The sequence below is a fragment of the Amphibalanus amphitrite genome, unplaced genomic scaffold (assembly GCF_019059575.1).
Source record: "Amphibalanus amphitrite isolate SeventyFive unplaced genomic scaffold, NRLGWU_Aamphi_draft 000058F_arrow, whole genome shotgun sequence".
NCBI lineage: Eukaryota > Metazoa > Arthropoda > Thecostraca > Balanomorpha > Balanidae > Amphibalanus > Amphibalanus amphitrite.
Window position 1 is genome coordinate 932,469 of NW_024881554.1, and position 25,849 is coordinate 958,317.

A 25,849-nucleotide genomic window follows, 5' to 3' on the forward strand; every position below is an offset into this window, starting at 1 on the left:
TACACATTAGAAACGCTGACATTCTTATACGAAGGTCCTGGTCAGGCCTGACTTGACCTCACTGACATGCAGCAGCAAGTTAATTTACCTTTCCCAACAAAATATATCTTTCGAAGAGGCTGGATGTGAAAAGTGAAAACCTTTGCGATACCGAGATCGCCGTCTGCATATGTTTTTTGTCATTTAATAAAAACTAAAACCCAACTTTTGGGTTGTTGACCTGACCTCCGATGTCAATGGTTGACCTAAGACTGAAAATTGGATGCCACTCGTCGCGTCCTCATCTTACCAACGGGAAGGGGAGGGATGAGATATGAGTTGTATGAAAAAAAACGATAGGTCTGGCAAGGGTGAGGTGTTCTAATTTATCGTCTAATTAATTTTTGATTAAAAGTGCAGCCTAAGTACCAGCCCTTGCACCACATCTCCATCATGTCCACGGCAAATATAAGTCGTTTAAGCCACATTTGTTGTTGTCACTGCTGCTGTTGCTGTCATTGTCGTTTACAGTTGAACAGGAATATGGCTGCCATTTCGGTCTACCACACATAACCAGGCTATATTATGAGTGGACGAATTCAGATGCTGTTTAACCACAGTGATTTCACGCGTCAGCCATAATGGAAGCACACTCCCACCGTCATGAAAATGTCGCTCCGATTATGTGTTTACAGGCGCACCGCACAGACTGCCGGCGACTGCCGCTGGCGACCATGCGGCCTTGAGCACGGGAAGGAACTGGAAGAGAGATACTTCGATGATGAAAGGGGAGATTCGACACCGCGAGTGCTATGAACACCGTTTCGGATCTGATCAGATGATGTAAGGTATAATGCATTTATGTGCCAAGAGGCACCATATGTCCTGTAGGCAGTCGGCTGCGCCTGATGACAGACTAAGGCCGTTGCGATTAAATCACATTGGAACAGTATAGCGTGTCGTTGTCTGTCACAGTGGCATGCATGAAGACAAGCCGTATATTTCTTAGAGAATGGACATTCCAAGCAGAACAACACTCAAGAAAATATATTTCCCCCTATAGTGAGTCCTAGACCTGTCATTGCTCTCTAATAACACTAAGATATATCAAACCGGTTCAATGTGAAGGCTCATCCTATAGCGAGGTTCATCTTATGGCAATTGAGTATACCGGATACCAGCATATTCAGCCCTCTCAGCACCAGCAGAATCTTGGACATCAAAATGGCATCTGCTTTAGTGGATAAAGGTATAGACGGAAACGGTGCATAAAGCAGCAGCGGACAGACTGGAGACTGCAGCAGATCACAGCGCGATAACCCAGTGCCGCAGGCCGCGGCCGGACTGACTGCCGAGTAAGCAGCCTTTCACCCGCTCCCTCTCCGGTGATGGACAGATCGACTAAGTTCCAGTTCCATTCTGATGGGAAATGTCGGCACTGAAGGATCTGATTTGATTACTGAACTGACATATTTGAGGCACAGATTAAGCATATGCTAAGTGATAGGCTTAATTGTTAATGATTTTACACTCAGAATGTCTTGGAAATGAAATATGAAATAAGCGATCTCGGTTTTCCCTTCTGTCTTATGACGATGGTATATACAGCAATACTACTTTTTAAATGAGCCTGAATAAACGAACTAAATCCCGTTACGATTTTCACAGATATTTTCACAAGCGGAGGAAACTGACAATATTGATAAAATATTTGTTGCTTTGTTTATTTCTCCAAAAGCAGCCACAGGCCAATTTTCGTCCATCATTGGAACAGGCTCGTGTTATGACCATTCTGTCAAAGCGAGTCAATGCCATTCGGCACTCGGTGGGCACGGGTGATTAATCGGTGACGAGACACGGGCCATTGCGAAATGGGGAGAAATCAGCGCATCGCACTCCCTTCATAGACTGATCGTGTCTGTTCAACCGGAGCAAGGTGGAACGCCGCTACCATTTTGTACGCTTGAACGAGTACCTGGTAACGGGGAGAGTTCAATGAGCAAGGTCCATGCCTTCCGTTCCTTCCGCTATGTACCTTCCGCCAATAAATATAAGGTAATTATAAACACTTTTGAAGCATTCAGTTAAAAACTACTTTGCTAGTTGCTGCTAAACGTTTAACATTGCAACAAAAACATACCTTATCGGATAAAAACATTTTGAAAGTATGTCTGCTTCCTTCGTTGGTTCAAACTGAAGTTACGACTGGACGGTAGACGGTTTACGGCTCCAATGACCAATCGCATTTTAATTCATCTATATCTCTGGATACCTAGCCTAGGACAAGGACATTTCGCTTTGAAAGACACTCCGCAGATGACCAGTGTCGAGTGCGCTGCACGTTTTTACAATCGTCTCACCCTATACATGCATCTCGGGGTCCGATTAAGGAGCTACAACGCTAAATGGTCGGATCGATAGCCCGTCAGAAATAATTAGTCAAGCCTTTTCGGATCACTTTCAGAAAAAGCAAAGCTGGTTCAGACCCCTTCAGTGTGGTGAATGTTCGAATGCCTGCCTAGGTATTCGAATGCCTCCCTGTGCGGACCTTGTTTCACAACGCTCGGTCACGAGCTGGCAGCTGACCTTATGAAGTGCATTACCTTCTATCCTAGATACGGCATTTTCTGTATATAAGGATAGCAGTGGCAGTGTCGGCAAATGCGTTTCTGACTGAACGAAAAGTTACCTGGGACGACAGGGGCCGTCTAAATCCAAGCATCGTGTTTAGACGGTCCATGGACTGAAATGTGTAAAACATATGTTCTGCTCTTTTGCCCTTTGCAGCTGAAATTCAGGTAGGTATTGGCAGTGCTGCCTAAGCTCTTCTGCGACATTGAATTAGATTGGGCCTTGGATTCGGATCCGATCATATTTTTGCGCCGAACGATCGTGCTGCCGTCTCTGTGATGCTCTAAATTCTGGATTCTGTTGCACTGTACGCCCACTCCAAGACTCTACCATGACAATTCTTCCCTAAAAATTCTACCAAACACTTGTATGCTTACCTACGCTATAGAGCTGTCGCAAAAAAGAATTTACCTCCGTTAGGTCAGCTAATTCTAAAATCGTGTTTTGATTTTGCGTAGCTAGGGTATTTTGGTGCAAGAGGCATCCAGTCTTATAAACTATTGATTAAATTTACGGAATGCTCACCGGCAGTCAGCACGAATGCCATAAATTCCATAAATAGTTTATAAGATCTGGTAAGTAACTTATAGTAAATATTTAGGGTATCACAGAGACGTTAGGCGCACTCAACAGAGTACCTATCTGTTAAAGTAGGTATATTTCTATAAATTATCCACGGATTGCCATGAACTACCTATAGGTACTTCATCCAAGGGTTCTCTTATGGATCGGTGGATGCACTCGGGTCATAAAGAACACCGTTCGCACTTCAAGTCTCAGTTCCGTCGTTTCCATCCTCACGCTAGTAAAATCTTTCTCCTCTATGCCTCATCCCCTGTTCCGGGTTGAACGGTCACCTTTATCCCACATGGGTAGCTCCACCTCAGGAGGAGGCCCATGGCCTTGTGCGGTGACCATAAGCGGGGCTGGGTGGCCTGTCCACGTGATGGGCTCAGTCACCAGCGTGCCCGCCCAAACGGATGTCTCCCTTATTCCTCTCATCCTTCCGGCGGTAGAACGGACTCCCCTCGGTTTTTCGCAAATAACTCGCGTAAAAAGCGACTGATCGGAACAAAACTTTCAGCACCTACCTTCGAGTTCATCACTTTCACACGTAGGTTTCACACGTACTTTGAAAATTTCGTGATCCCGGCCTAAATGACCTTTGACATGTGACCTATTTCTCGAGACCGTGTTTGGCCGGAATCGCGATTCGGCATATGGGGCATTCCACGATAGATCGACCAAAATTTTATCAGATTTACACCCGACCATTTTTGATTTTGATGAAATGAAATGATAGGCATATATGCCTATCATGTCGGCACGCATTAGCCAGCCGCGCGTCGCGTTTGCAGTCTTTTCGTGGTTTCAAGCCTCAAACATGTGATATGATGTTGGTCCTATGCATAAGGGTGGGTGTCAAGGTCACCTGAAGGTAAGTAAGAAGATCAGGTCATTGGCCTTTGATGACCTCGGTTCACTTTTTCGAGTTTGCATGTGTTTAGGTTAGTTTTTGGAGCTGAATTCGAATTAAGCAGCCATTTGAACATTCACGAAGTAGTTTTGGTACCTTCATAACATGTTACGAAGCTGTCAGAGACGGTTGACACTTGACGACACGTATGTAGGCACTATGAACAGTGGCGTAGCCAGAGATCAGCGAAAGGGGGGGCCATGGTGCTCGAGGGGGCGACTTTTTCCCTTGAGAGGGGCGCCATTGTCAGCTAGTGACAGGGGCGTCAGTCTAAAATGTAACGTCATGTTCATGCATGATTTATTAGGTGTTGCAAAATACGAGTATATGAACCAGCTTTCGCTGATTTTTCATAAAATCCAATACATGCAATTTGCAGCCCGGTGTTTTTTTTATCAAAAAACCTTGATCTTGATGAATTTTTAGCATGATATAGGAAGCGAGCTCAGGCTGCAGACATTTCATTCTCAAAATACGCATCCATGCGAATTCGAAGCGGTAAAATATACGTTGATCAATAAGCACAATCTATATTCTTTGCAAAAAAAAATACAGGCTTACTCACTGATCCAAAGTGACCTGTGGGCTGCAGCCTGTGGTCGACCGGGGTGGCCGCCGTGCTTAGAATCTCAAACCGCACGTATGTAGGATTCACGCTGCGACTGCATTGCCTAAATTGGGATCAAGGAAAGACTTGAACATTTAAGACCATGAGATCCACCATGAGATCCCAACTCATTGTCATACCAGCAGCCACTGCAGTCAGAGGCGACCGAACGCTGACATACCTACGTTCTGGATTTTTTTCTCTCCACAAATCACCTTTACAATTCGATGTCTAGTGCGTGCAGCCCCTACTTGTGGACATGCATGACTGCCTCCAGTGACTGACTGTCACTAGCCTCCAGAGGGCAAAAACTCCAAAATTGCAGTTTTAATCAAAAACATTTTCTGCAATAACTTTTGACTCAAGACAGTGACGACATTTATTTTGCCAGCATCGTCTTCCTCTCGTCGAAACGCGTCGAATGAACTATTCGTTGACATTGTAAGGTTATTTTGAAAGTTTGACCTCAGGTCAAGGCCATGACCTGACCGGAAACGGTCATGCTGTATATCAGTCGATCCGTATCGTCGACCTGAACACATCTGACGTGTTTTCACCGCTCTAGCACGTCTCTATCAAAAGTTATAGCCAAAGAACTGCTGGTGACCGTTCATGACCTGAGATGACCTCAGGGGCACACAGAAGGGTCGCCAGGTGCATTTTTACGATTCAGTGTGTTGTGTTTACCCATGAACCGATGTTTGAGAGGGTTTTGAACCACATTCGTTCAAAAGAGGGGCATTTCAATTTTCTCCGATTGACTTATGATGGAGAGGTTGCAAAATTGACCTGACCTTAGGTCATAGATATCAAAAGTCCGAGATAAACATTTTATACATATTTTTTATCTTATCAATCTCTGAAAGTTTGAAAAGTGATCGTTCAGTCGGTGTAGCTATAGCGAGCCTTTAAACTTTTTCTGAGGAAAGGTCACTTGACGTGAGCTGACCTTGAACGACCCGGATCTGAAATTTTCACAAGATGTGTGGAAAAGATGTATGAACAGGTGTACCAAAAACGGCGGCGCTGCGCGACGCCGTTTTGGAGATATTCGCAAAAAACCTAAGGAGGGAGCGTAAAAACGTCCCCCTCCCCCAGCATGGCGCGGGTTAATGGGAGAAAATTGAAATGCTCTTCTTTTGAACGAAAACACCCTCAAACATCTGGGTACAGGTAAATATGACACATGTAATCGGAAAATTTCACTCGTGATGTGACTGGAGATGTCAATCGGATACCAACTTTTTGGTATACCGATACCAAACCGATACCAACTTGGTATTTGGTATTTCAATCCTAGTGTAATCGGTATTTTGTTGGTATCATGAGCCCTTGCTAATGTATAAGAGGCTAAAAAATTGGTAAAAAGTTGGTATTTTCATCATGATTCCAAATTGGTTTGTTTTCGGTATTTCCCCACGGTTTTGGTTGGTATTTGGTTTGGTATCGGTATTCCGATTTTCCGTAATTGACATCACTAGATGTGACCCCTTTTATGTTACTGAGGTCATATCAGGCCATGAAAGGTCTTCAGTAGTTTTGGGACAATAACTTTTGATAGAGATATGGTAGAGCAATGAAACACCTTATATAATTATTTTCCTTCTCAACAATACGGTTCGACTAATATGCAATATGACCATTCCCGGTTAGGTGATGACCTTCACCTTTGGTCAAATTCTCAAAATGACCTTTTAATGTCAAATACTAATTCATTTGATTCGTGTCGAAAAATGGAACACGATGCCGGTTAAACTAATCTCGGGCAGGTCTGAGTCAAAAGGTATTACAGATAAACGTCCTCCGCGAAAACGTATATTTTGAGGCTAAAACGTTTACCTTAGGTCAAATCTGAGATAATTAATAAGAAAGAGCTATCGAATGCGCTTTGCTGCGGGGCTGTAGCTCAATCTCTTTCTGAATCCTGATTTACGCCTTGAGCTTTGTCGAAAAATGTCAAAATCGGCGAAATTTGATTTTCGGTTGTCTCTGGTGACCTGACCTTCGACCAGTTCGACCTGACCTTAAAAATGGTCTAAGTAGTTTTGCAAAAGTTTTTGACGCTCTTTCGAACGCCGCCTACTGCGGGTCTCAACGTGGCCCACAAGCTGAGTTAGAAGTGGGTGCTCAAACACCCCCAGCAGGTTCAATTAAAAAAAAACGCATACGCTGGAGGCGGCACCGCACTGCTAGGCGGGGGCGGTATCGCAATGATGGGCGGCACTGTGCTGAGACGCACCACTTGTATTGAGGGGTGGCATTGTACGGTGAAGGGGCGGCGTCGCATTGAGGGGCAGTATCGCAACGAGGGGTGGCACTAACGAGGCTGCCTTATAAGAAACGCTTGGCACATCCTAGCCCAGCTCTGCGCCGCCTGGCTGCTGTATCTTCAAAAGGGCCCTTGGTGTCGATGAGAGAGCCCCACTGTCAAATAATTACCTAGCGTCAGTGGTTTCTGGGGGGGGGGGGGGAGCGCTATCGATCTTGAATGGGGCGGGGCGAAATTGATCTCGGATGGTCCGACTGGGATTTTCAGAGGGGCGCCAGTGGTTGCATAGGGTCGCCATTGATCTAGGATTGGCCGACTGAAGTCCCGGCTCAGGCGGGCGCCAGTGGCTCTTGAGGGGCGCCAGCGATCTCTGATTGATGGGGCGACTATGATCTTTAGACTGTGTTGAATGCACCATTGGGCATGGATGGGGCCACTGTTGCCTTCAGCAGGGCGCCGGACGCTCTAGAGTCTAGAGGGGAGCCTTGAGCTTGGGTGGGGCGACTGTAGTCTCAAGGGGCGTTGTCTCGGATGGGGCGAATATGATTTTCAGAGGGGCGCCGGGTGCGAAGAGCGCCATTGGTTTCAGAGGGTTGCCATCGATCTTAAGATGGGGCAGCTGTGATCTCCGTTTAGATGGGCGCCAGTGACTTTTGAGGGGCGCCAGCGACCTCGGATGAGGACGACTGTGATCTTCAGAAGCGCACCGGACGCTCTGGAGGGGCGTCATTGGGCTTGAATGGGGCGACTTCAGTCTCAAGCGGGGGGGGGGGGGGGGGGGCGCTAGTGGCTCTCTTGATGGCGCTATTGATCTTGGATAGGGCGACTGTGATCTTGAGAAGAATGCAGGTGCTTTAGAGGGGCGCCAGTGGTTTCAGAGGGCGCCATCGATCTTGGACTTGGGGCTGAATGGGGCAACTGTGAACTTCAGAGAGGCGCCATCAACCTTTAAAGGAAAAGGGCCACCTTCGTGAAATATGAAGAGATCGTTGTTTTTCATTTTGACATTATTATTTTTCATTTTCTCTTTAAAACTGGTGCCAGAAGTGCACAATTCGCTAAAAAGTATTTAAAACTATTTAACACATTGGTACTATGTTGATACTCTCTACGTATGATGGCATAGCGATGACGTCACACTCAAGCCAATCAGCGTTCAGAAGACAGACTCGTCGGATTGTGTCAGATAAGCTGATTGGTTAAAGCTGAGCTGGTTGGAGCTGATTGGTAAAAAACCAAAGCCTCGCCGCGAGTGGCTGTATTGTCGGATAAGAACGCATTCGTGGGATAAGGACGCATTCCTGGCGTATTTTCTTTTAAAATTGCCGATAACTACGAATGGAGGCCGAAATCGGCCGTAAGGAGGTAAACAAATAGGTTTTCGGACACGGGCTACAAGATGGCTATCTCAGTTTCAATCCCCATGTTAAAGGTGGCCCTTTTCCTTTAATGGGGCGACTGTTCCGTTCAGGTGGATGCCAGCGGCTCTTCAGGGGCGCCATCGACCCTGGGGGTTCGGAATATTCTGGTTTCCGGAGGGGCGCCTTTCGGCCTTCAACATTGGGGGGCTCAGGTCCTATTTGGGGGTGCCCTGGAGGACATAGGGGTGTCCAGGCACCCCCGAAGAGATCTTGAGTTCGATTCCTGCCTGCACATCACTTTTTAATTTATGTTCCCTCTGTAAAACAGCATCAGCCTAGTCGGTGCTAATTGGGGCGCCATCTGGGCAGCTGGGCGGAAAGGGGGGGGCCATGGCCCTCATGGCCCCCCCCCCTGAATACGCCACTGACTATGAATATCCGGCAGGACTCCTACTGGTTGATCTGGCCTGACCCGACAGGGGCGGATCCAGGAATTTTCGGGGGGGGGGGGGGGGCGGCAAGTTGAAATAGGGGCGACCTGGCAATCTGGGGGCGCCAAACCGTCGTCAAAATCGAGAGTTTAAAACCCACGCCGTGCGTTGTCACGTCCCCCTAGGTGGCTGCGCGCAGCGCCGCCGTTTTAAAGATATTTGCGCCCAACCTCTGCTTGGATCGCCCAATCCGTCATGGGGAGGCTCACTTTGCTGAAGTCGCCTCATTTCTTCTAAGAACGACCAATTTGCTGTAGGCGGCCCCAGAGGCGGATCCAGCTCAGAGGTTTGGGGGGGGGGGGGGGGCAAACCATAAAAATTTATCGATTCTTTCCATGCATCGTCCATAGGCGTAATGTTAAAATCATGCCGTTTGGGGGGGGGGGGGGCAAATGCCCATTTTGCCCCCCTGGATCCGCCACTGGGCGGCCCACTTAACTGGGACGCCCATTTTTTTTGCTAGAAGTGCCCCTCTTCTTCTTGATGCGTCCCGCTTCTACTGGAAGTGCACCTTTTCTGTTAGGGCACGCCTTTGCTGCTGGGGAGTCCCTTTTTCTACTGTGAATGGGGCGGCCCTTTCCTGTTCGGCGACCCCAAATTCTGCTGGGGGCGCCACATTTCTGCCCAACTTTTGCTGGGGTGCCCCTCTTCTGCAGGGGCACTTATCTTTTGCTAGAGACGCCTCTTCTGGGGGCGCCCTTCCACTGCGGGGGACGTCTTTCTCCTGCCAGAGGCATCCCTTTTCGTCTTATGGGGCTCCTCTTTTTGCTTGGGCGGGCCTCTTCTGCTCGGAGCGGGGCACCACTCTCCTTTTACTGGGGCACAGCCCCTCTGCTGGGGTTGCCCTTCCGCTGCCTCAGGGGCGCCCCTCTTGTGCAGAATATACTCCTTTTCTTCTTGTAATGAGGCGCCCCTCTTCTACCGGGGGCGCCCATCTGCTGCTGGGGCGTCTGTCTTCTGCCGGATATTGTCAATGGGGCGCCCCTATCCTGCTTGGCGAGCCCAACCTCTGCTGAAGGCTCCCCATCTCTGATCAACTTTTGCTGTGGCGCCTCTCTTCTGCTGGGGCGCCCCTCTTCTGCTGAGGGCGCCCCTCTCCTGCAGGGGGCTCCTCTCTTCTGCTGGGGCGCCCCCCTTCGCTGGGGCGCCCGTCTCCTGCTGGAGGCTCCTTTCTCCTGCTGGGCCCCCTCCGCTGCCGGGGGCGCCCCTTTTCTGCCAGTGGCACCCATTTTTTTTTATTATGGGCTTCTCTTTTTCTTTGTTGGGGCGCCTATCTGCGGTTAGGGCGCCCCTCTTCTTCTTGGAATGGGGGCGCCTCTCTACTTTTGCTGGGGCGTCGCTCCTCTTCAGGGGGACACCTCTCCTGCCAGGAGTGCCCCTCTTGAACAGAAGGCATCTTTTTATTCTTGTAATAAGACGCCCCTCTTCTGCTGGGGGCGCCCATCTGCTTCTGGGGCGACTCTGATCTGCTGGGAATGGGCAATTGGGCGTCGCTCTCCTGCTTGGTGAGCCCAACTTCTGCTGGAGGCGCCCTATTTCTGCTCAACCTTTGCTGTGTCGCCTCTGTTTTGCTCGGGGCGCCCTCTCTGCCGCGGGCTATGGGCGCCTTTTTCGGATGTCGGGGGGGGGGGGGGGCGGCCGCCCCCGTCGCCCCCCCTGGATCCGCGCCTGTGACCCGACCTGGCCTAAATGGATGAAGACATCATCTGTGATCAAAACTCACATGATATTCTAGATAAGCACCCCGAAAAACCCCATAGCAGCCACACTTTACGACGTTCTAACAGGTCCCGGCCTACTCCTTATCTCAAGCTGTCCCATAAAAGTTCCAACTTCCATTCTTGTCTGGCTTAGGTATCAGTATGTAAATTTATTGAAGTTCTACAATATTTGACGTTTTTCTCCTTTACACTCGTTTTAAATAGTTATTCAATAGTCATACCTTAATACCTAGATTACAAACAACTAGGTATAATGGTTTTTCATAGAACCGAAAATTTGTCTGTATTTTTGTTTACAAAAAAGATCTGCAGTTTAGTGAAATCATATTTTATTATCTAAACCTTGACGCATTCACCATTTTACCTTTTTTGTGCCGGTGGTGTGTGGGACGACGGTGAAAACAGGGCGCCTGGGGCGATTTGATCAAGGTTCGTGAAATTTACACGTGATGTTTGGCATGTACAAGGCCCACGAAGGGGGAGAACTTACAAATGTCACGTGACTAATATGCCCTCCGGCGCCCTGTTTTCACCGGCGTCCGGTGTGTGCGCGTGTGTTTTTAATTTTCGATTTTGATTTGTTTCAAGTGGGTGTGTTTACAGCAAATAATTTAATGATAATACAGGGACTTTCAAATTGATAATTCCTGTTGTTTCTATCACCTTCTCTTCTTGCTGGTGGTATAACTGTCTATATCCAACTGGTACAACTTGAACTGCAAATATTCAAGTTACGATAATAATTATTTGCTGTATTTGTACAAGTAATATTGATATGTAGCTGAAGTTGAAGCCTATTCCTTGTTAAACTTAAACTAAGCAGTGAATTGATATCCATTGGTTGGATTTCAACTTGTTTTCTGCAAGTTTTTATCCGTTTTTTAGCTGGGATTGTGACCTCAGTTTATAAAATTCATTAGCATTTAGATAATGTGCATATAGGTACCTACCTGCCATGCCACCATATTGTAATTCAGTTTGAATTTAGTGTGCAGTAACCATTCAGCCAGGTGTTTGGCTCATAAGTGTAACTTTATATCTCTTTGTGGGTGCTCAAGCACCCCCAATCCTGAGCTCAGCACCCCCTGCCTCCTTAAAGCACCCACAGCCTCCTCAAAACATTCCCAGCTGACTCAAGGCCCTCGATAATCAGTATTTCCATCTCCTAGTACTTGTAATGAGCTCAAATCATGAGACATGAAGTGCAAAGTAACAAAAGTAACAGATAGACGAGATATGGGCGTCCTATGGGCCACCTGTGGCCTCCTTAGCCCATTACCATCCTTATTCCTTATTCCTTCAGTGAATCATGCAAATACTATGCTTACCCAATTCAGTGACTAAGAGAAATGAGAATATACATTGAATAAATTACCACACCCCCCCCCCCAACAAACAAACAACCCCCCCCCCCCGTTACAACAAACCCCCCGAGGGTGGGAAGGTTGCATCCCCCCCCCCTGTGCCGGCGAGGGTTAAGGCCAAACATCGATACCAGGTAAGCGCAGTCGGTACGGTGGTGAAGGAGTGCGTACAAGAACATGACATCGGTATGAATGAGGCGGGCTTTGATGGACTCAGTTTTAACCCGCGCCGGGCCGGGGGGGTGTTTGAACACCCCCCCCCCCCCCGCGGTTTTTCGCAGATATCTCAAAAACGGATCCCCCCCGCCGTTTTTGAGTTAGCACACCTGTTCGGGCATCTTTTCCGCACATGTTATGAAAATTTTAGACCCAGGTCGCCTTAGGTCAGGTCACCAGGTCACGCCAAGTGACCTCACCTCAGAAAAAAATGAATGCTCGTCATAGCTACACCGATTGATCGATTGCCTTGAAACTTTCAGCAATTGATAAGAGCAACATTATCTATAAAATGTTTATCTCAGAATTTTGATATCGGTGACCTAAGGTCAGGTCAATTTTGCGACCTCTCCATTATAAGTCAATGGGAGAAAATTGAAAAACGTCTGATTTGCACAAACGCCATTCTAGACACTCTCAAACATCGAGATGTAGGTAAAATTGACACACTGAACCGAAAAATGGCAACTGTGACCCCTGGTTATGTCCCCGAGGTCATCTCAGGTCACGAACAGAATCTAACAGTTTTTCGCTAATAACTTCTGCTAGAGGCGTGCTAGAGCGCTGAAAACGCCTTAGGTGTGTTCGGCTCGACGTTGCGGACCGACTGATATGCCACATGACCTTTTCCGGTCAGGTCATGACCTTGACCTGGGGTCAAATTTTCAAGTTGACCTTTGAAGGTCAAATTATAGTTCATTCGACGCGTCTCGACGAGAGGAACACGATGCTGGCAAAAGTAATGTCATGGCTTTTTGAGTCAAAAGTTATTGCTGAAAAAAAAACATTTTTCGTAAAAACGGTTATTTTTGGAGGTTTTGCCCTCTGGAGGCTAAACCGTTGACCTGAGGTCAAATCTAAGAACATTACTCAGAAAGGTCTGTAAAAGGGTTATCGAATGCGCTTTTTCTCGGCGCTGTAGCTCTATCGGTTCCCGAGATAGCCGTTGACAGTTTCCAAAATGTTGAAATAGGCAACATTTTACCTTTGGTGACCTCTGGTGACCTGACCTTTGACCTGACCCAAAAAATGACCCGAAGTGTTTTCGTCCTTATTTTGGACGTTCTTTCGATTGTCGCTTACCGCGCGTAGCTACGTGGTCCAGGAGCCGAGTTAGAAGGGGTGGGGGGGGGGGGGTGGGGGTGTTCAGACACCCCCGGCCCGGCGCGGAATCTCAGAGCACCGGCCCGGCGCGGGTTAACCCTCGCCGGCACAGGGGGTGATGCATCCCCCCTAAGGGTTTTCGCGAATAACTCGCGTAAAAAAAGGCCGATCGGGACGAAACTTTCAGTACTCTCGCATTGATCAATTTTACACCTACCCTGAAAATTTCATGACCCTGACCCAAATAACCTTTGACCTGTGACCTCCTTTCCGAGACCATGTTTGGCCGGAATCGCGATTCGGCGTATGTCGGCTCGCATTAGCCGGGCGTTTGCAAGCTTAAAATTGGGTATCATCGGCATTTTCTCGTGACGGGCAACACGCTCGTTTTTTCCGCGAAGCTCTAGCTCGATCAGAGGCCAAACGCGAGGGGTGTGGTCTTACCACCCCCCCCCCTCCCTTGTGCCATCGAAGGACGGAAAGTGGCCTGTGCCGGCGAGGGTTAAAGTTCCAGGGACAAAATGCAATATTTCACGAGAACCATGTCCGGAGAGTAACCATCGAGCCTGTCCCGTCAGGCGTCATGTTGGATAGCCCTCAATATAAGCTGATTCGTGCAGAGCTATGCAGACCAGGCTGCCTAAGCGCGGACCTACCAAAAGTCCGGTAGGGCCTGAATTTAAATTTTAAACCCAGGGTGTTCTGAAATATGTTCAAAAACTTCTATATGATTATTAATGCATTGGGTGAGCCAAAATCGTTTTACAGTGGCGCTATTAAAACAAGCTCTCGAACTGATTTGACATCATTCCTTGCATGATGCCTGATGGCTACAGTAAAAAAGAACAGCTGAAAAAATTAACTACGAAAAATATGGCATGCCTTTCTGAAAGCTATTGAGCACCCCCAATGATTTTTGGAAAACTACACCCATGGTTTGGCTGGCTTTGCATGACTGGCTACACTGTGTGATAAATCGCACGGTTGATCCAAATTCCAAAGGAAGCTCCCCAACCAGGAAAATATGTGTGGGCCATGTCTGGTTTTGCTCTCACTAGCTCCGGCATTTACTCTGCTACTGAAGTATGGGCAAGGTCTGGAGCTGACACGATCCCAGAGTTCACCTACGCCACAGCCGGATTTATGTCCCATCACCCACGCTGTACTTCAACCGTATTTCAGTCACAGTAAGCCAGAGCGGCTGCGAGGCAGCCAGACCTGGCAGTAACACACCGTGGCAAGGAGCAGGACTGGAGCTGGACTTGCGGTCTGAAACATGCCAACTCCAGAGTGCTGTAGCAAAGACTGGCTAACCGGAATGGAACCATATTCACCCAAACTCCCTGTTCAGACAGCTTTACGTTTACACTGGCCCAAATCTGGCATGTTGGAGTTTCCAGGGCAAAACAGACTTGAATCAAACTAAATTTTTGGCTGGGCCTGCCGCCTGGGGATTTATCCTCCTTCCAACAACATCAAAGAATTAGATGAAATTTTATCCTGAAGTTGTAAGCTCTGCTTTTCAGAACTAGAAGTATTTTGCATTTTCTGTAGGCTTCAAATGTGAAAAATAAAGTCATAATCATAATAAATGATAAATAATGATAAATAACAAATAATAATAAATAATAAATAATAAATAATAAATCATAATAAATAAAATCAGCCCAGTCTGATGGTATTTAGTTTTTATAGAATGGACTCAATTGTCAATTCTCAATCTCATCTCTTTTCCACTCATTGATTATTTTGCTCTGGAATTCCCATCTCCCAAACGATCCCAAGTAGGGATCGTTTTCTGACCCATCCAAAGCAGTATTGTCATGTAGATTTTTGCATGTTTCAGATACATGACTCACTAAAGAATGGGCAAGGAGAAGAAGCACAAAGAGTATAAGCCTGACAAACGTGAAAAATATGAAGGTAAGTAGGCATCCCAGTGCCCAAGCATTGTTTGATAGTGTTCTTTTTATTGTGCTCTGTCCTGCATTGTGTTCTGCGCTGCTTTTTTGCTAAGGAAAGTTTGGAAGTTTGGAAATGTCTTTGCTCACACTAGAAGCTGCTCTATGATAGTCAGAGGCACTAGTGACTAGAATGACTCACTACATTGTTGCTCTGCAATAGGTCATTCATTCCATCAGCAACATTGTTATACAGTTGCTTGCATATCATTGCAGCCTAGCATGAAATGTCATGCCCTAGGTTTATGTTAGGTGTCCAGCTGAATGGTTTCAAGGACTTCCTATGAAATGAAAAATTATGTCAGCATAATGCACAAGTGGCTCTAAATACTATAATATAAAACTTGTGAGCCAGATAGTCTGCCTGTTGCCTGATCAGTCAGTCTGTCTAGCTAGCCCAGTCAGCATGGTAAGTCTGCTGTCTGGTCAGCCTTTCTAGTCTGGTCTGTTCAGTGCGCCTGGTCAGTGTATCTTTCATCTGGTCTGTTCACTGGTCAGTCAGTCTGTGTGACAATCTGTCTGGTCAATCCCTGGCCTGTGTGTTTGGTTAGCTTAGCTTGGTCATCCTAGTAAATCTGATCAGTCTTTCCAATAATTCTTTCTAACCAGTCTGTCTGGCTAATCCTTGTCCCGAAAGCCTTCCTGGTCAGTGAGTCTGTCCAGTGTGTCGAACATATTGCAATGTGAGGACAAATCTCCCCGTCTCCAGAGCTGCCCGTGTCGCGGCCGGCCGGTCTGAAGCTGGTGCTGAAGGTAGGCGGGTCGCCGGTGCCGGAGAGCAGCGAGGCACGCGCAGAGACGCCGCCGGCACAGGCCGTGGCGCCGCTCCGACTCAACATGGCCGCCATCAGCGAGGCCGAGACGCACCACAAGGAGCGGAAACACAAGAAAAAGAAGAAGAAGGAGAAGGAGAAACATAAACACAAGAAGGTATTCTTTTTTTGTTCACTGAACATGAACGCTGCGATTGTGTACGTTTACGAATTTTACGATGCCAAATTTACGACGGAATGAGAAAGCCAGGAATGCAAAGTTGTTTATTGTCATATGCGTTAGTCAGACGCAGCCGCTCGATGCATGTCGGCCGTAAATGGAGCTAACTGTACTTCCCCTCAGGAGCGGCGGCTGCTGGAGGGCGCCGACCCCGACCACGAGATGTCTCCGGGTCCGGAGACGGGCCGCGACTCGCGGCAGAGCTCCGGCACCGAGGAGGCGCCCAGCCAGGGCACGGCCTCCTCGCCGGAGCGGTGTCGCACGGTGAGCCCGCCGCCGGAGCCGGCCGCAGCCGGAGGGGCCGAGGACGCGTCACCGGAGGGGCCGCCGCTGCGCCGCTTCCTGGAGCACCTGCTGCGCGGTCTGCAGGAGAAGGACACGCGCGGCTTCTTCAGTGTGCCGGTGACGGACGACGTGGCGCCCGGCTACAGCAGCATCATCGACACGCCGATGGACTTCAGCACCATCGCGCAGAAGGTCCGCGACGGACTCTACCCCGGACTGGCCGCCTTCAAGGTCAGTGGGACGCCGCGAGGTGCTGCACGCAGTTCATACACAGGCTGCCCTGAGCTGGATGATCGAGTGGTGTTTCTTCATGTAATTTAATGAGCTATTTTTCTAGAACTTATCTTTTGAACTTAAGACGTTTTACATACGTTCGTCGTTCACGTTCATTACCACCGCGAAAGTAAGCTCATGCTTATGGTGAAAAAGCGTTTTGGCGTTCTGGCCATTTCCTATAACACCTTTCTGCCTTTCACAGGAGGATTTTCGTCTGATGTGCTGTAACGCCATGACGTACAACCGCATGGACACCATCTACTACCGAACGGCCAAGCGACTGCTGCACATCGGCTCCAAGGTGAGGCCGCAGAACTAATGACACCGGGGACTCTGTGACATACCCGGAGGGAAGTCGGAGCGTGGTTTGTGAATACAGACCAGTGTCACGTACTATGCGTAACATAACCCATTGAATCCAATATTATCGCGCTGTAAACCTTGATGGTGATGTGACTGAGTGCGGTTGTTCTCTCCAGATGATGTCTTCAGACAAGGTGATTGCGCTACGCTCGGTGCTGCCCTACATGGCCTCTTTGTCGCCCGAGGTGCTCGGCGTCGACGCTTCCGATCTCATGGACCAGGACGAACAGCAGGCGCAACAGCAGGCACAGCAGCAGGCGCAACAGCAGGCACAGCAGCAGGCGCAGGCGCAAATGAAACAGCCCAAAGAGGAGCCCAAACAGGAGCCGGAGCCGCAACCGGAACCGGAACCGGAGCCACAGCCAGCGGAGCCACAGCCAGCGGAGCCAAAGCCAGCGGAGCCGCAACAGACGGAGCCACAGTCGGTAGAACCACAGGCGGTGGAACCACAGGCGGTAGAAACACAGGCGGTGGAACCACAGGCAGTAGAACCACAGCGTACAGAGCCGCCGGCTGCCGAACCACAGCCGGTAGAGTCTCAGGCTGTGGAGAAAATGGAGGTAGACGCACCGCCTCAGCCAGCCGAACCAACTGTGGCGACGGAGAAGCCGGCGGAGGTGGCCGACGTTAAGCCCGAACCACCCGCGGTGCCCGCGCCAGAACCGATGGTCGTTGACGTTCCCTCATCGTCTTCGGCAGCGGTGGGGGCATCTTCGTCACGTCAGACGCGGCGGCAGACGCGCGGCTCAGTTGTCGACCCGACGTCGGAGACTACCGACGTGCGGTCCTCTCGACTGGGCGCAGCGTCCGCCACCGGCGTCGGAGAGCGAACAGAGACCGAGCCAGAGACCCCGCGTCAGACTCGGCAAACCCGGCCACAGGCCGAGCCGAAACCAGAACCAACAGAGGGACGTCAGACTCGCCAGGCGCGCGCTGCTGAGACTCCGACGCGACCGGCCAGCGTCCGGCAGGCGGAGCCAGAGGGTGGCCAGGCGCCACCTGCGCGCTCTGCCACACCGGCTGAGTCTGTTCCGGAGCCGGAGGTCCGGCTGACCCGCAGCAGTGTGCCGGAGCCGGAGAGGCCGGCGGAGAGCCCTCAGCAGGACGTGGTACCGGAGGAACAGGAGGACGAGGAGTCGATGGATGTTTCAGAGCCGACCGAGCCGGCAGTCAGGTGAGTAGATACTGGGGTGCACCCGGTGGCTGGTTCGGTTTGCTGGTTTTGGTTCACTGGGGTTTGGGGGTGTTCTGGCTAGATTGAGTGAAGATGTATATTTACGTTGGTGCAGCTGACAGATGGCGACACTTGTTTTTAATAGTTTGGGTGGCACTAAAACAAGATGCGAATGATTCTTTGTCGATGTTTCTTGCAAAATATGTTTCCTTCTGTCTTCTTGTCCTATAAAAGTTTTTTTTTTAGCAATGCAGTTATCACTTTCTAATTGTTTCAACCACCGCGTATTTTTTTTCTCGTTTTAGGCAAAAAGAAATGGTCAAAATCTTTCACCGCTGCTGGATTGCGTTTTGCTGGTGGGCGGGCTTATGCTTGGCTTCCCTTGCGTAGGTGCTTGAAATGGCCGTTTCCTGTTTCTTCCAGCACTTTGATTATGAAACAGCCTCATCTAGTGCTAGAAAAGATCGATGCTGAATCGAGTATGAAGACGCGAAGGTACGATTATTCTGCCTTTCGGGGGAAGGGGGGGGGGGGGAGGCGCTTGATGGGATGATATTTCAATAAGAAGTGTTGCAAAGGCACAAAGACCAGTCAGTACCTTTGGACTTCGAAAGTTCCTTGTAAATCACTGGCAGCAAAGCATGCTTTTGTACCAAAGCTACTTATATAATGTGATCTGTAAATGATGGTGGTTGTGTACATGCTGTGTGTTTAGGTTATGAATAATTCTTCTGTTACATCTTTGCATGTTGTTCCTGAACGTTTCGCGGACTGTTGGATGGTGGCGGCAACGTACCCTCGTTTCGAACGTGTCTATGTGAAGTGTGGTAGGTTAGGGGTGGTTGGCTGTAACTACCCAGTCAGGATGGAGATATACCTTCGGAGCATGTGACACGGAGGGTTGTCACCGCCCCCTCTGCCCCGGAACCGAACCTGGACGGAGGCCGGGTCCAGTACGAGTAACCATTCCCTCAGTAGTGACACCTTCGTCCCTCCCACCCTCAGAGCCTCAGTCCGACTGACCAGGTCAGAGTCGTCCGAGGCGCCGTCGGCCGCCCCGTCCACGTCCAGGGCGGAGCAGTCCCAGCAGGAGGCGAGACCAAAGAGGGCGGCGACAGACGCAGCCACACCCCAGGCCGCCCCGAAACCCGCCGCCAGTGGAAAGGTAACGACGCTGGGATAATGTGGCGTTGTCCATTATTCAAACCTTACACCTCTTGTATAGTATTGAATTTGATCGTTTCCCTCTGAGGGAGTCGTCAGATTTTACTGTTTTCTTTTGCTACTTACTAAAACCAGGTCGTGGAACAACCTGGATCAGCCCATTAGTTTCTGACTTGTACTGAACTTTTAAGTTTGCGTGTCATTAATTCTGGTCAGAACTTGAGGGGCATTGCTATTCATTGCTGCTGCGGTGTCCACTGCTAACCGCCTTACTATATTCGTCCGCCTCACCCTCTGACCGCCGCCCCGCCGTCCGCCGCCAGCTGGGTTTTCTGCGGCAGCGCTCTGACGGCACCACGTCCCTGGCGATCGTGGCCGGCGGCGGCGAGCGGGCCGGCCCGGTGGCCACCGTGGGGTCGCTGACGGGCCGCCTCCAGCAGGGGGTGCCCCATCTGCCCACCTTCCGGGATGACAAGCGCAACCAGGCCAAGCCAGGTGGGTGGTGAGAAATAGCAGTACAAACTGGTCGTGGCATTTAGGCCTGTTTTATATGGCCGTTTGGGTCTCGACTCTCATATGATTGGCTCTTGTGTGCACTTTCCTGGCTCTCATATGATCATGTGGAAATATGTGTATTATGCTTAAACTGCACACAATTGTTGGCTTAAAGGCTGCCTACGGTAACGACTTACCGATGCTGAAATTAACAGAGACTGTCTTCAGTTACGTCTCTCAGTGTTTTGGTGAGATAAGGCTGCACTCTGATTGAGTCTGATGTAGCGTCCTCTGACCTTCCATCATGCTCTGCCCCTTCATTGAGACCGCTCAAATACACCACCCATCTGACCCTCTGTCCTTTTCTGTCCCGCAGTGAAGCCGCTCTATTACGGCGCGTACAGCTCGTTTGCGCCCAGCTACGACTCGACGTTCGCCACCGTCAGCTACTCCGAGTCGGAGCTTCTGTTTGAGACGCTGGCCGGCTCACCGACGGGACAGCAGCTGGCGCACAGGTACCGTCCGACGTACCCTGATAGCCCGGCGAGGGAGGGGTAGTTTGGTGGTGAGACTGAGAGTGTGATTAATTTTTGGTCATGTCTTGAGTTGAGGCTGGCGTAACTGAAGATGAAGCAAATATAGCTGAATATTATGACGACATGTTGGGTATAGTTGGTAGTTCTTTGACTTTCGGAACAAACCGCTTCACCCTGTGCTTTCTCGTGTCTCTACAAGAAGCGCGTAGGCTGAAACTGACTTTGTCGGATGTCTGGCGATGTATAAGCAGCGTGCGTCAGGCGGCCGACGACTGCGACATCGCCATCGACCTGGTGGACAGCGTGTTGGACGCGCTTACGGACGGCCAGCACCGTCGTCTGGAGCAGCGGCGGAGACTGGTGGACCAGGCGCTGGCCGGCGCGGCCGCCACCGCCGCCGCCGCCCCGGCGCCGGCGCCGGCCCCTCCGTCTCCCGCGCCCGCGCCAGCGGCCGACGCGCCGGTGGACTTTGCCGCGCTGAGGTCGCTCGGAGAGCTCGGCATCGACGTGGGCTTCGTGGACGGTCTGGAGGAGGAGGAGCGGCGACACCGCGACACGGAGCTCCGGCTGGGCCAGACGGCAGAGCTGCTGAGCTCGCTGAACGCGGCCCAGCAGCGGCGGCTCAGCCTGCCCCCGGACGCCGGCCTGCCGCCGCCATCGCAGCAGGAACTGCAGCTCGGTACGTACCAAGGGCGAGGGTGACAGGCTGCTGCATAGGCTGGCTCTTTATAGTAGGAGCTACCGCTTTTAGATTGCCTTAGATCAGTGGTCGGCAGGTCCTCCTGGGTCGTGCCCCCTTTTTTGGCGCCAGCCAGCGCCATTACCCCCACCTGCCAGACCCCATTGGTGATATAACCATGGTTACTAAAATTCCATACTTTTCCGCGACTCTTTGGGTACCATATCTGCGAGAAACCACAGGCTCACCCCCCCCCCCCTTGCGGTTTCTCGCAAATATCTAAAAAAAAGTTGAGCGCCACCATTTTGTCACATTTTGTCATGCATTTTGTCTGCACATGTTGTGAAAATTTCAGACCAAAGTCGCTCAAAGTCAGGTCACCAGATCACGTCAAGTGACCTCACCTCAGTAAAGACTGTAACGCCTGTTGTAGCTACACAGAGTAACAGATCTCTTTCAAACTTTCAGGAATTGACAAAGGCAACAAAACATGTACAAAATTTGTATCTCGGATATTTGATGTAGGTGACCAAAGGTCAGCTCACTTTCACGCCCTCTCTCGTTATCAATGGGAGAGGTCGCAAAGTCAATGGTAGAAATTGAAAGACGCCTCTTTTGGATGAGTGTCATTCCTAGCACTGTGAAGCACTGAATCACAAGTAAACATGACCACTGAGCCGGAAAACTGCACCCGTAACCCCGCTGTATGTCCCTGAGGTCATTTCAGGTCGTGAACGGTATCTAATAGTTTTTCGCCAATAACTTTTGATAAAGGCATGCCAGAGCGATGAAAATACCTTAGATGTGTATAGCTCGACGACACGGATCACCTGATGTGCAACAAGACCTTCGATGCTTCTCGACGGGGGGGAGCACGATGCTGATAAAAGTGAGCTCTTGCAAGTTCTGAGTGAAACGCTACTGAAGAAAAACTATCAGCAAACAACGTACATTTTAGCCTTTTTTTGTCTCCGCAGGCTAAATCGTTATTCTTAGGTTAAATCTGAGGGCGTCATTCAGAAAAAAAAACGTTAAGAGAGCTATCGAATGCGTTTTTCCGCAGCTCTGTAGCTCTCTCCTTTCCTGAGCTATAGGCCAGTTTGTCGAAAATTGTCAAAGGTTGACCTGGAAATTGGCGAAATTTTACGTTCGATGACCTATGGTGAGCTGACTTTTGACTTGACCTAAAAAGTGGCCATAGTTTTCCTCCATCATGTCTTACTCTCTTTCGAACGCCGACTACGGCGGTTCGCTAGTGACCCAGGAGCCAAATTAGTAGGGGGGAGGGGGTTCAACTTCCACCTCCAGCAGGGCGTGGATACCCAGGAGCCCCATCAGGGCGCGGGTTAACCCCCATACGAATAGGGGTAGCGTGTATTTTTCGGGAATAGATCACGTTAAAAGGGTCGGATCATAAAAACTGTACCCTCGAGCCGATCATTTTTATCTGTCCTGAAAATGGCATGACCTTAACCCGAATAACCGTTGATTTGTGAGATCTTTCTTGAGATCATGGCAGTCCACAAAATCTCACTTCAAGAAGCTACAGCAAGAGCCGATTTACTCGGGACTTGTCATTGACCTCTGGAAGGTCACCAAATGACCAAGGACCTTTAAATTGGGTAGTAGCGGCTGCCTATCTTCACGGGCAGCACGCTCAATTTTTCTGCAAAGCTCCAGCTCAGAGGCCGAGATGCACGGGTCAGGGTGCAATGGACAACTCCTCTCCCTTGCTTTAGTGACTGTGAAAACGCCAACAGGCGAGCGCCGGCTAATACATGACAGTTACTTTCCACGGCTGTACGGAATGGTGAGCAGCTATGTACATGAAAATTGGCATGCGATCAGTTCATGCTTTGTGCGTTTGCCCTCGACTAATTTTTGAATCCTGGGGCACAACAGTTGCGATGTCTGTCCCATCAAGGGAGCCATTAATTCTAAAAAAAGATGAGGCTTTCTCAGAGGCCCTCATTGCCCCCCGCCGAAGGGCGCCATTACCCCCAAAGGGGGCATGCCCCACCATTTGCCGACCCCTGCCTTAGATTCTTGCAGTAATTCCGGGGATACACCGTCGCTCTTGTGTGTCTAACTGAAGCTGCCTCTCATTTGACCTTGACTTTTCTAGGATGAGGTACAATTTAACGTCCCGTCTGTTTTGTGTTTAGTTTTCTGTTCCCACTATTCTCTCACAGCCTCTCAGTCTGCAGTCTGTATCCCTTTGGTGACGCCGTGTCGTACCCATTCCAGCGGACGAGGTGTCGGCCGGTCTGGCCGAACTGGTCAAACACGTCCCGCCCGGTGAGGTGGCGCCACAGGCGGCCGTCCGCAAAGCCATGGGCGTCGGACTCCTGCCGGCCGGACAGGTAAGAGCAGGGGCTGTGTGTGCCAGTTTGCCGTTTTTGTCCAAAACTAATAATGTTGATACTGGAGAATTGGCACAATATATTGTCGCGTCGACAGTGTTTGGTACGTTTACCGTACATATTTTATCGTTTCCACTTTCACAATTTGGGATGCTTTATGATTGATTAGAAATTATTTTTGAATGTGTTACCGCTAATTTTATGCCTACTATGTATATAATTGGGTTATGTTTTGCCCGGTACCATCATCTTTGGAATTTCATATTGCCTCTCGTTATATTTTTGGACCGATTGTCCATTAAAGGGACCCTCCCACCTTAACATTAGTTTTGAGTTGAGATAGCCAAGTTTGCGGCCAGGCTCAGAAACCACCATTTATCCTGGTCGCAACCCCTGCAGCTTTATAGTGTTCAAGAAATTTCTTCCCTTTACTTGCAGGGTGGGACCAGCGTAGTCCCTATCTCTTAACACTAACGGACTCTGATGACGTCATCAAGCCCATTGACCGCGCGTTATAAAATAAAAGTCTTATATTTCAAAAACGGGTGAATATTTTTCGGTGAAATTTGGTAGATGTTCATTTTCGCTCTTTCTGATTCACGGTACACCACTTTTATGCCAATTCATTAACTTTTTTAAGGTGGGAGGGTCCCTTTAACTAAATCTCCGGTGTGATACAATGCGATTCTTCGGAGCTCCTGGCCATAACGGCATTGTAACCAACAGTGTCTTTGGTAACACACTATCTAAGTGTTCCCACACATGTGTTACACATACACTGCCAAATATACGATGTTCAATCATGCATTATCACATACGTCACATGCGTTGTTTGAAATGTGTACCTCCCCTCATGTTCGACCCGTCGTCTCCCGTTATGTAACCGTTGACCCCCTCCTCGACAGGCCCCTGTCCGACCGGCCGCGGCGCCCGTCCGTACGCCTGCGACGGCCACCTCGACTCCGGCGCACCCGTCACTACGAACTCTGCTGGCGCGCGTCTGAGCGAACCGAGACAGGTCAGAGGATCGAGGTCGTGACCTAGGTATCGAGGAGGTTATGACCTATGGTGGTCATCCTGACCTGTGGTGCAGACTCAGGTCAGCCGGTCGGCGATTTCGTCCGTCCGCGTCCGGCTCGGGTCGGGATAATAACAGCGGCAGGAGGCTTTTATTGGCCTGAAGGGACTGTCTGACCGACTCACGCCAAGTCGCTGCCGTTCTGCCGCTAGCCGAGCTGCCACTAGACTCGCCGTCGCGTTGGTGTCCCGACTGGGGCTAGCCCTGTCCGTCGTATTGGCGTGGGTGTGTGACTCCCTGTCTGTCCCCCGCACTATTCCACTGCACTGCCATGGTGGGGTGTTCGCGGACCCGTACGGCGCCCGGCCAGCCCCGCTACGATTTCGATATATCGGTAGATGCTACCGGCCCGGGCGGATTTCATATGCGTTTTACCGGTAGGACAGGAGTTTTCTGTGCCGGGTGCTGTCCAGCCGAAATAGGTTGTCGCCCATCGAGGGAATTCATCATTCATGACGCTATTTTTCGACATAACTCGTGTGGCGGATTTCTCTCTGTCCCAGGCTGCTCAATTTATCTTAACAAAATGATAAGACGTTGTAATTTCCTAAATATCCCATGGGATAGCTTGAAGACGTAACTGTTCACCTAGTGCTATTCTTATATTGTTTTGTGTCATTTGCGTAAACCTTGTGTTAGGCATTCAAATGATTTTAGCTTCTCGTCCCAAATCGCATTTCACACATGGCCTTTTCATCATCATCTCATAGCAGGAAATAGGCTTATTATGGCCCGTTTATTGCTGTTTTTTATGTTATGTTCGTGTATATTTCTGCGAAATGAAAATTTTCGCTTGTGTTTTCACAGTTGGCTTGAAAGGGATGGCAATAAACGCTCTTGCAACAAGATCTAGTGTTACACCAACATTTGTACCTATAAGCCTGTGCTATTCATCGATGGTAGACAGCACTTTTTAAAGATGGGTCTAAGAAATTAGTGACATGCTGCGAACGTGATCGCGTTAGCCAAAAATCACACAACATTCGAATCCATTTTATGTTGTTTTCACGGCAATGCTCTTCTCTAAGACATTTTCGGTCCGTGCATGACTGGCACTGTCTATGCACCTCAGACTAGGTGATGCGCCCGTCGAGGTGCTGTGTCGGGGCGTGTCGTCGATGACGCCTTTGTCTCTGATTGGTCGGCCCAACTCCGACTCCGACTCTGTCAGCGCGCTGGTAGCAGCGGTGGTGATGACGGGACTCCGTCCACTCGGCGGCTCCATTCGACACCCAGACGCGAGATACAGCGCAGGTGGTTGA

The 25,849-nt window shown here is 49.7% G+C and overlaps 1 protein-coding gene across 6 annotated transcripts; it reads left to right on the plus strand.

Annotated features, from left to right (window-relative positions):
* Positions 1-735: 735 nt before the first annotated feature.
* On the plus strand, positions 736-25,433 carry LOC122378366 (bromodomain-containing protein 7-like). Of its 6 annotated transcripts, none has more exons than XM_043359343.1 (13): positions 737-822; positions 15,067-15,143; positions 15,891-16,111; positions 16,298-16,690; positions 16,938-17,036; positions 17,215-18,272; positions 18,696-18,767; positions 19,278-19,437; positions 19,760-19,931; positions 20,308-20,446; positions 20,719-21,146; positions 23,394-23,509; positions 24,415-25,433. In XM_043359343.1, the coding sequence occupies exons 2-13, from the start codon at positions 15,086-15,088 to the stop codon at positions 24,511-24,513; spliced, it is 3,015 nt and encodes a 1,004-aa protein (XP_043215278.1). In that variant the 5' UTR covers positions 737-822; positions 15,067-15,085; the 3' UTR covers positions 24,514-25,433. The 6 variants fall into 6 exon arrangements, with proteins under 6 accessions (XP_043215284.1, XP_043215278.1, XP_043215283.1 ...); XM_043359348.1 differs by lacking the exon at positions 737-822 and adding an exon at positions 11,123-11,217; XM_043359345.1 differs by lacking the exon at positions 737-822 and adding an exon at positions 11,222-11,240.
* Positions 25,434-25,849: the final 416 nt, after the last annotated feature.

Coding starts and splice junctions, on each gene's coding strand:
- LOC122378366 (XM_043359343.1), top strand. CDS start 15,086: ATGGGCAAGGAGAAGAAGCACAAAGAGTATAAGCCTGACAAACGTGAA. Junction 19,438..19,759: donor AACCCGCCGCCAGTGGAAAG/GTAACGACGCTG, acceptor GTCCGCCGCCAG/CTGGGTTTTCTGCGGCAGCG. Junction 23,510..24,414: donor GACTCCTGCCGGCCGGACAG/GTAAGAGCAGGG, acceptor CCTCCTCGACAG/GCCCCTGTCCGACCGGCCGC.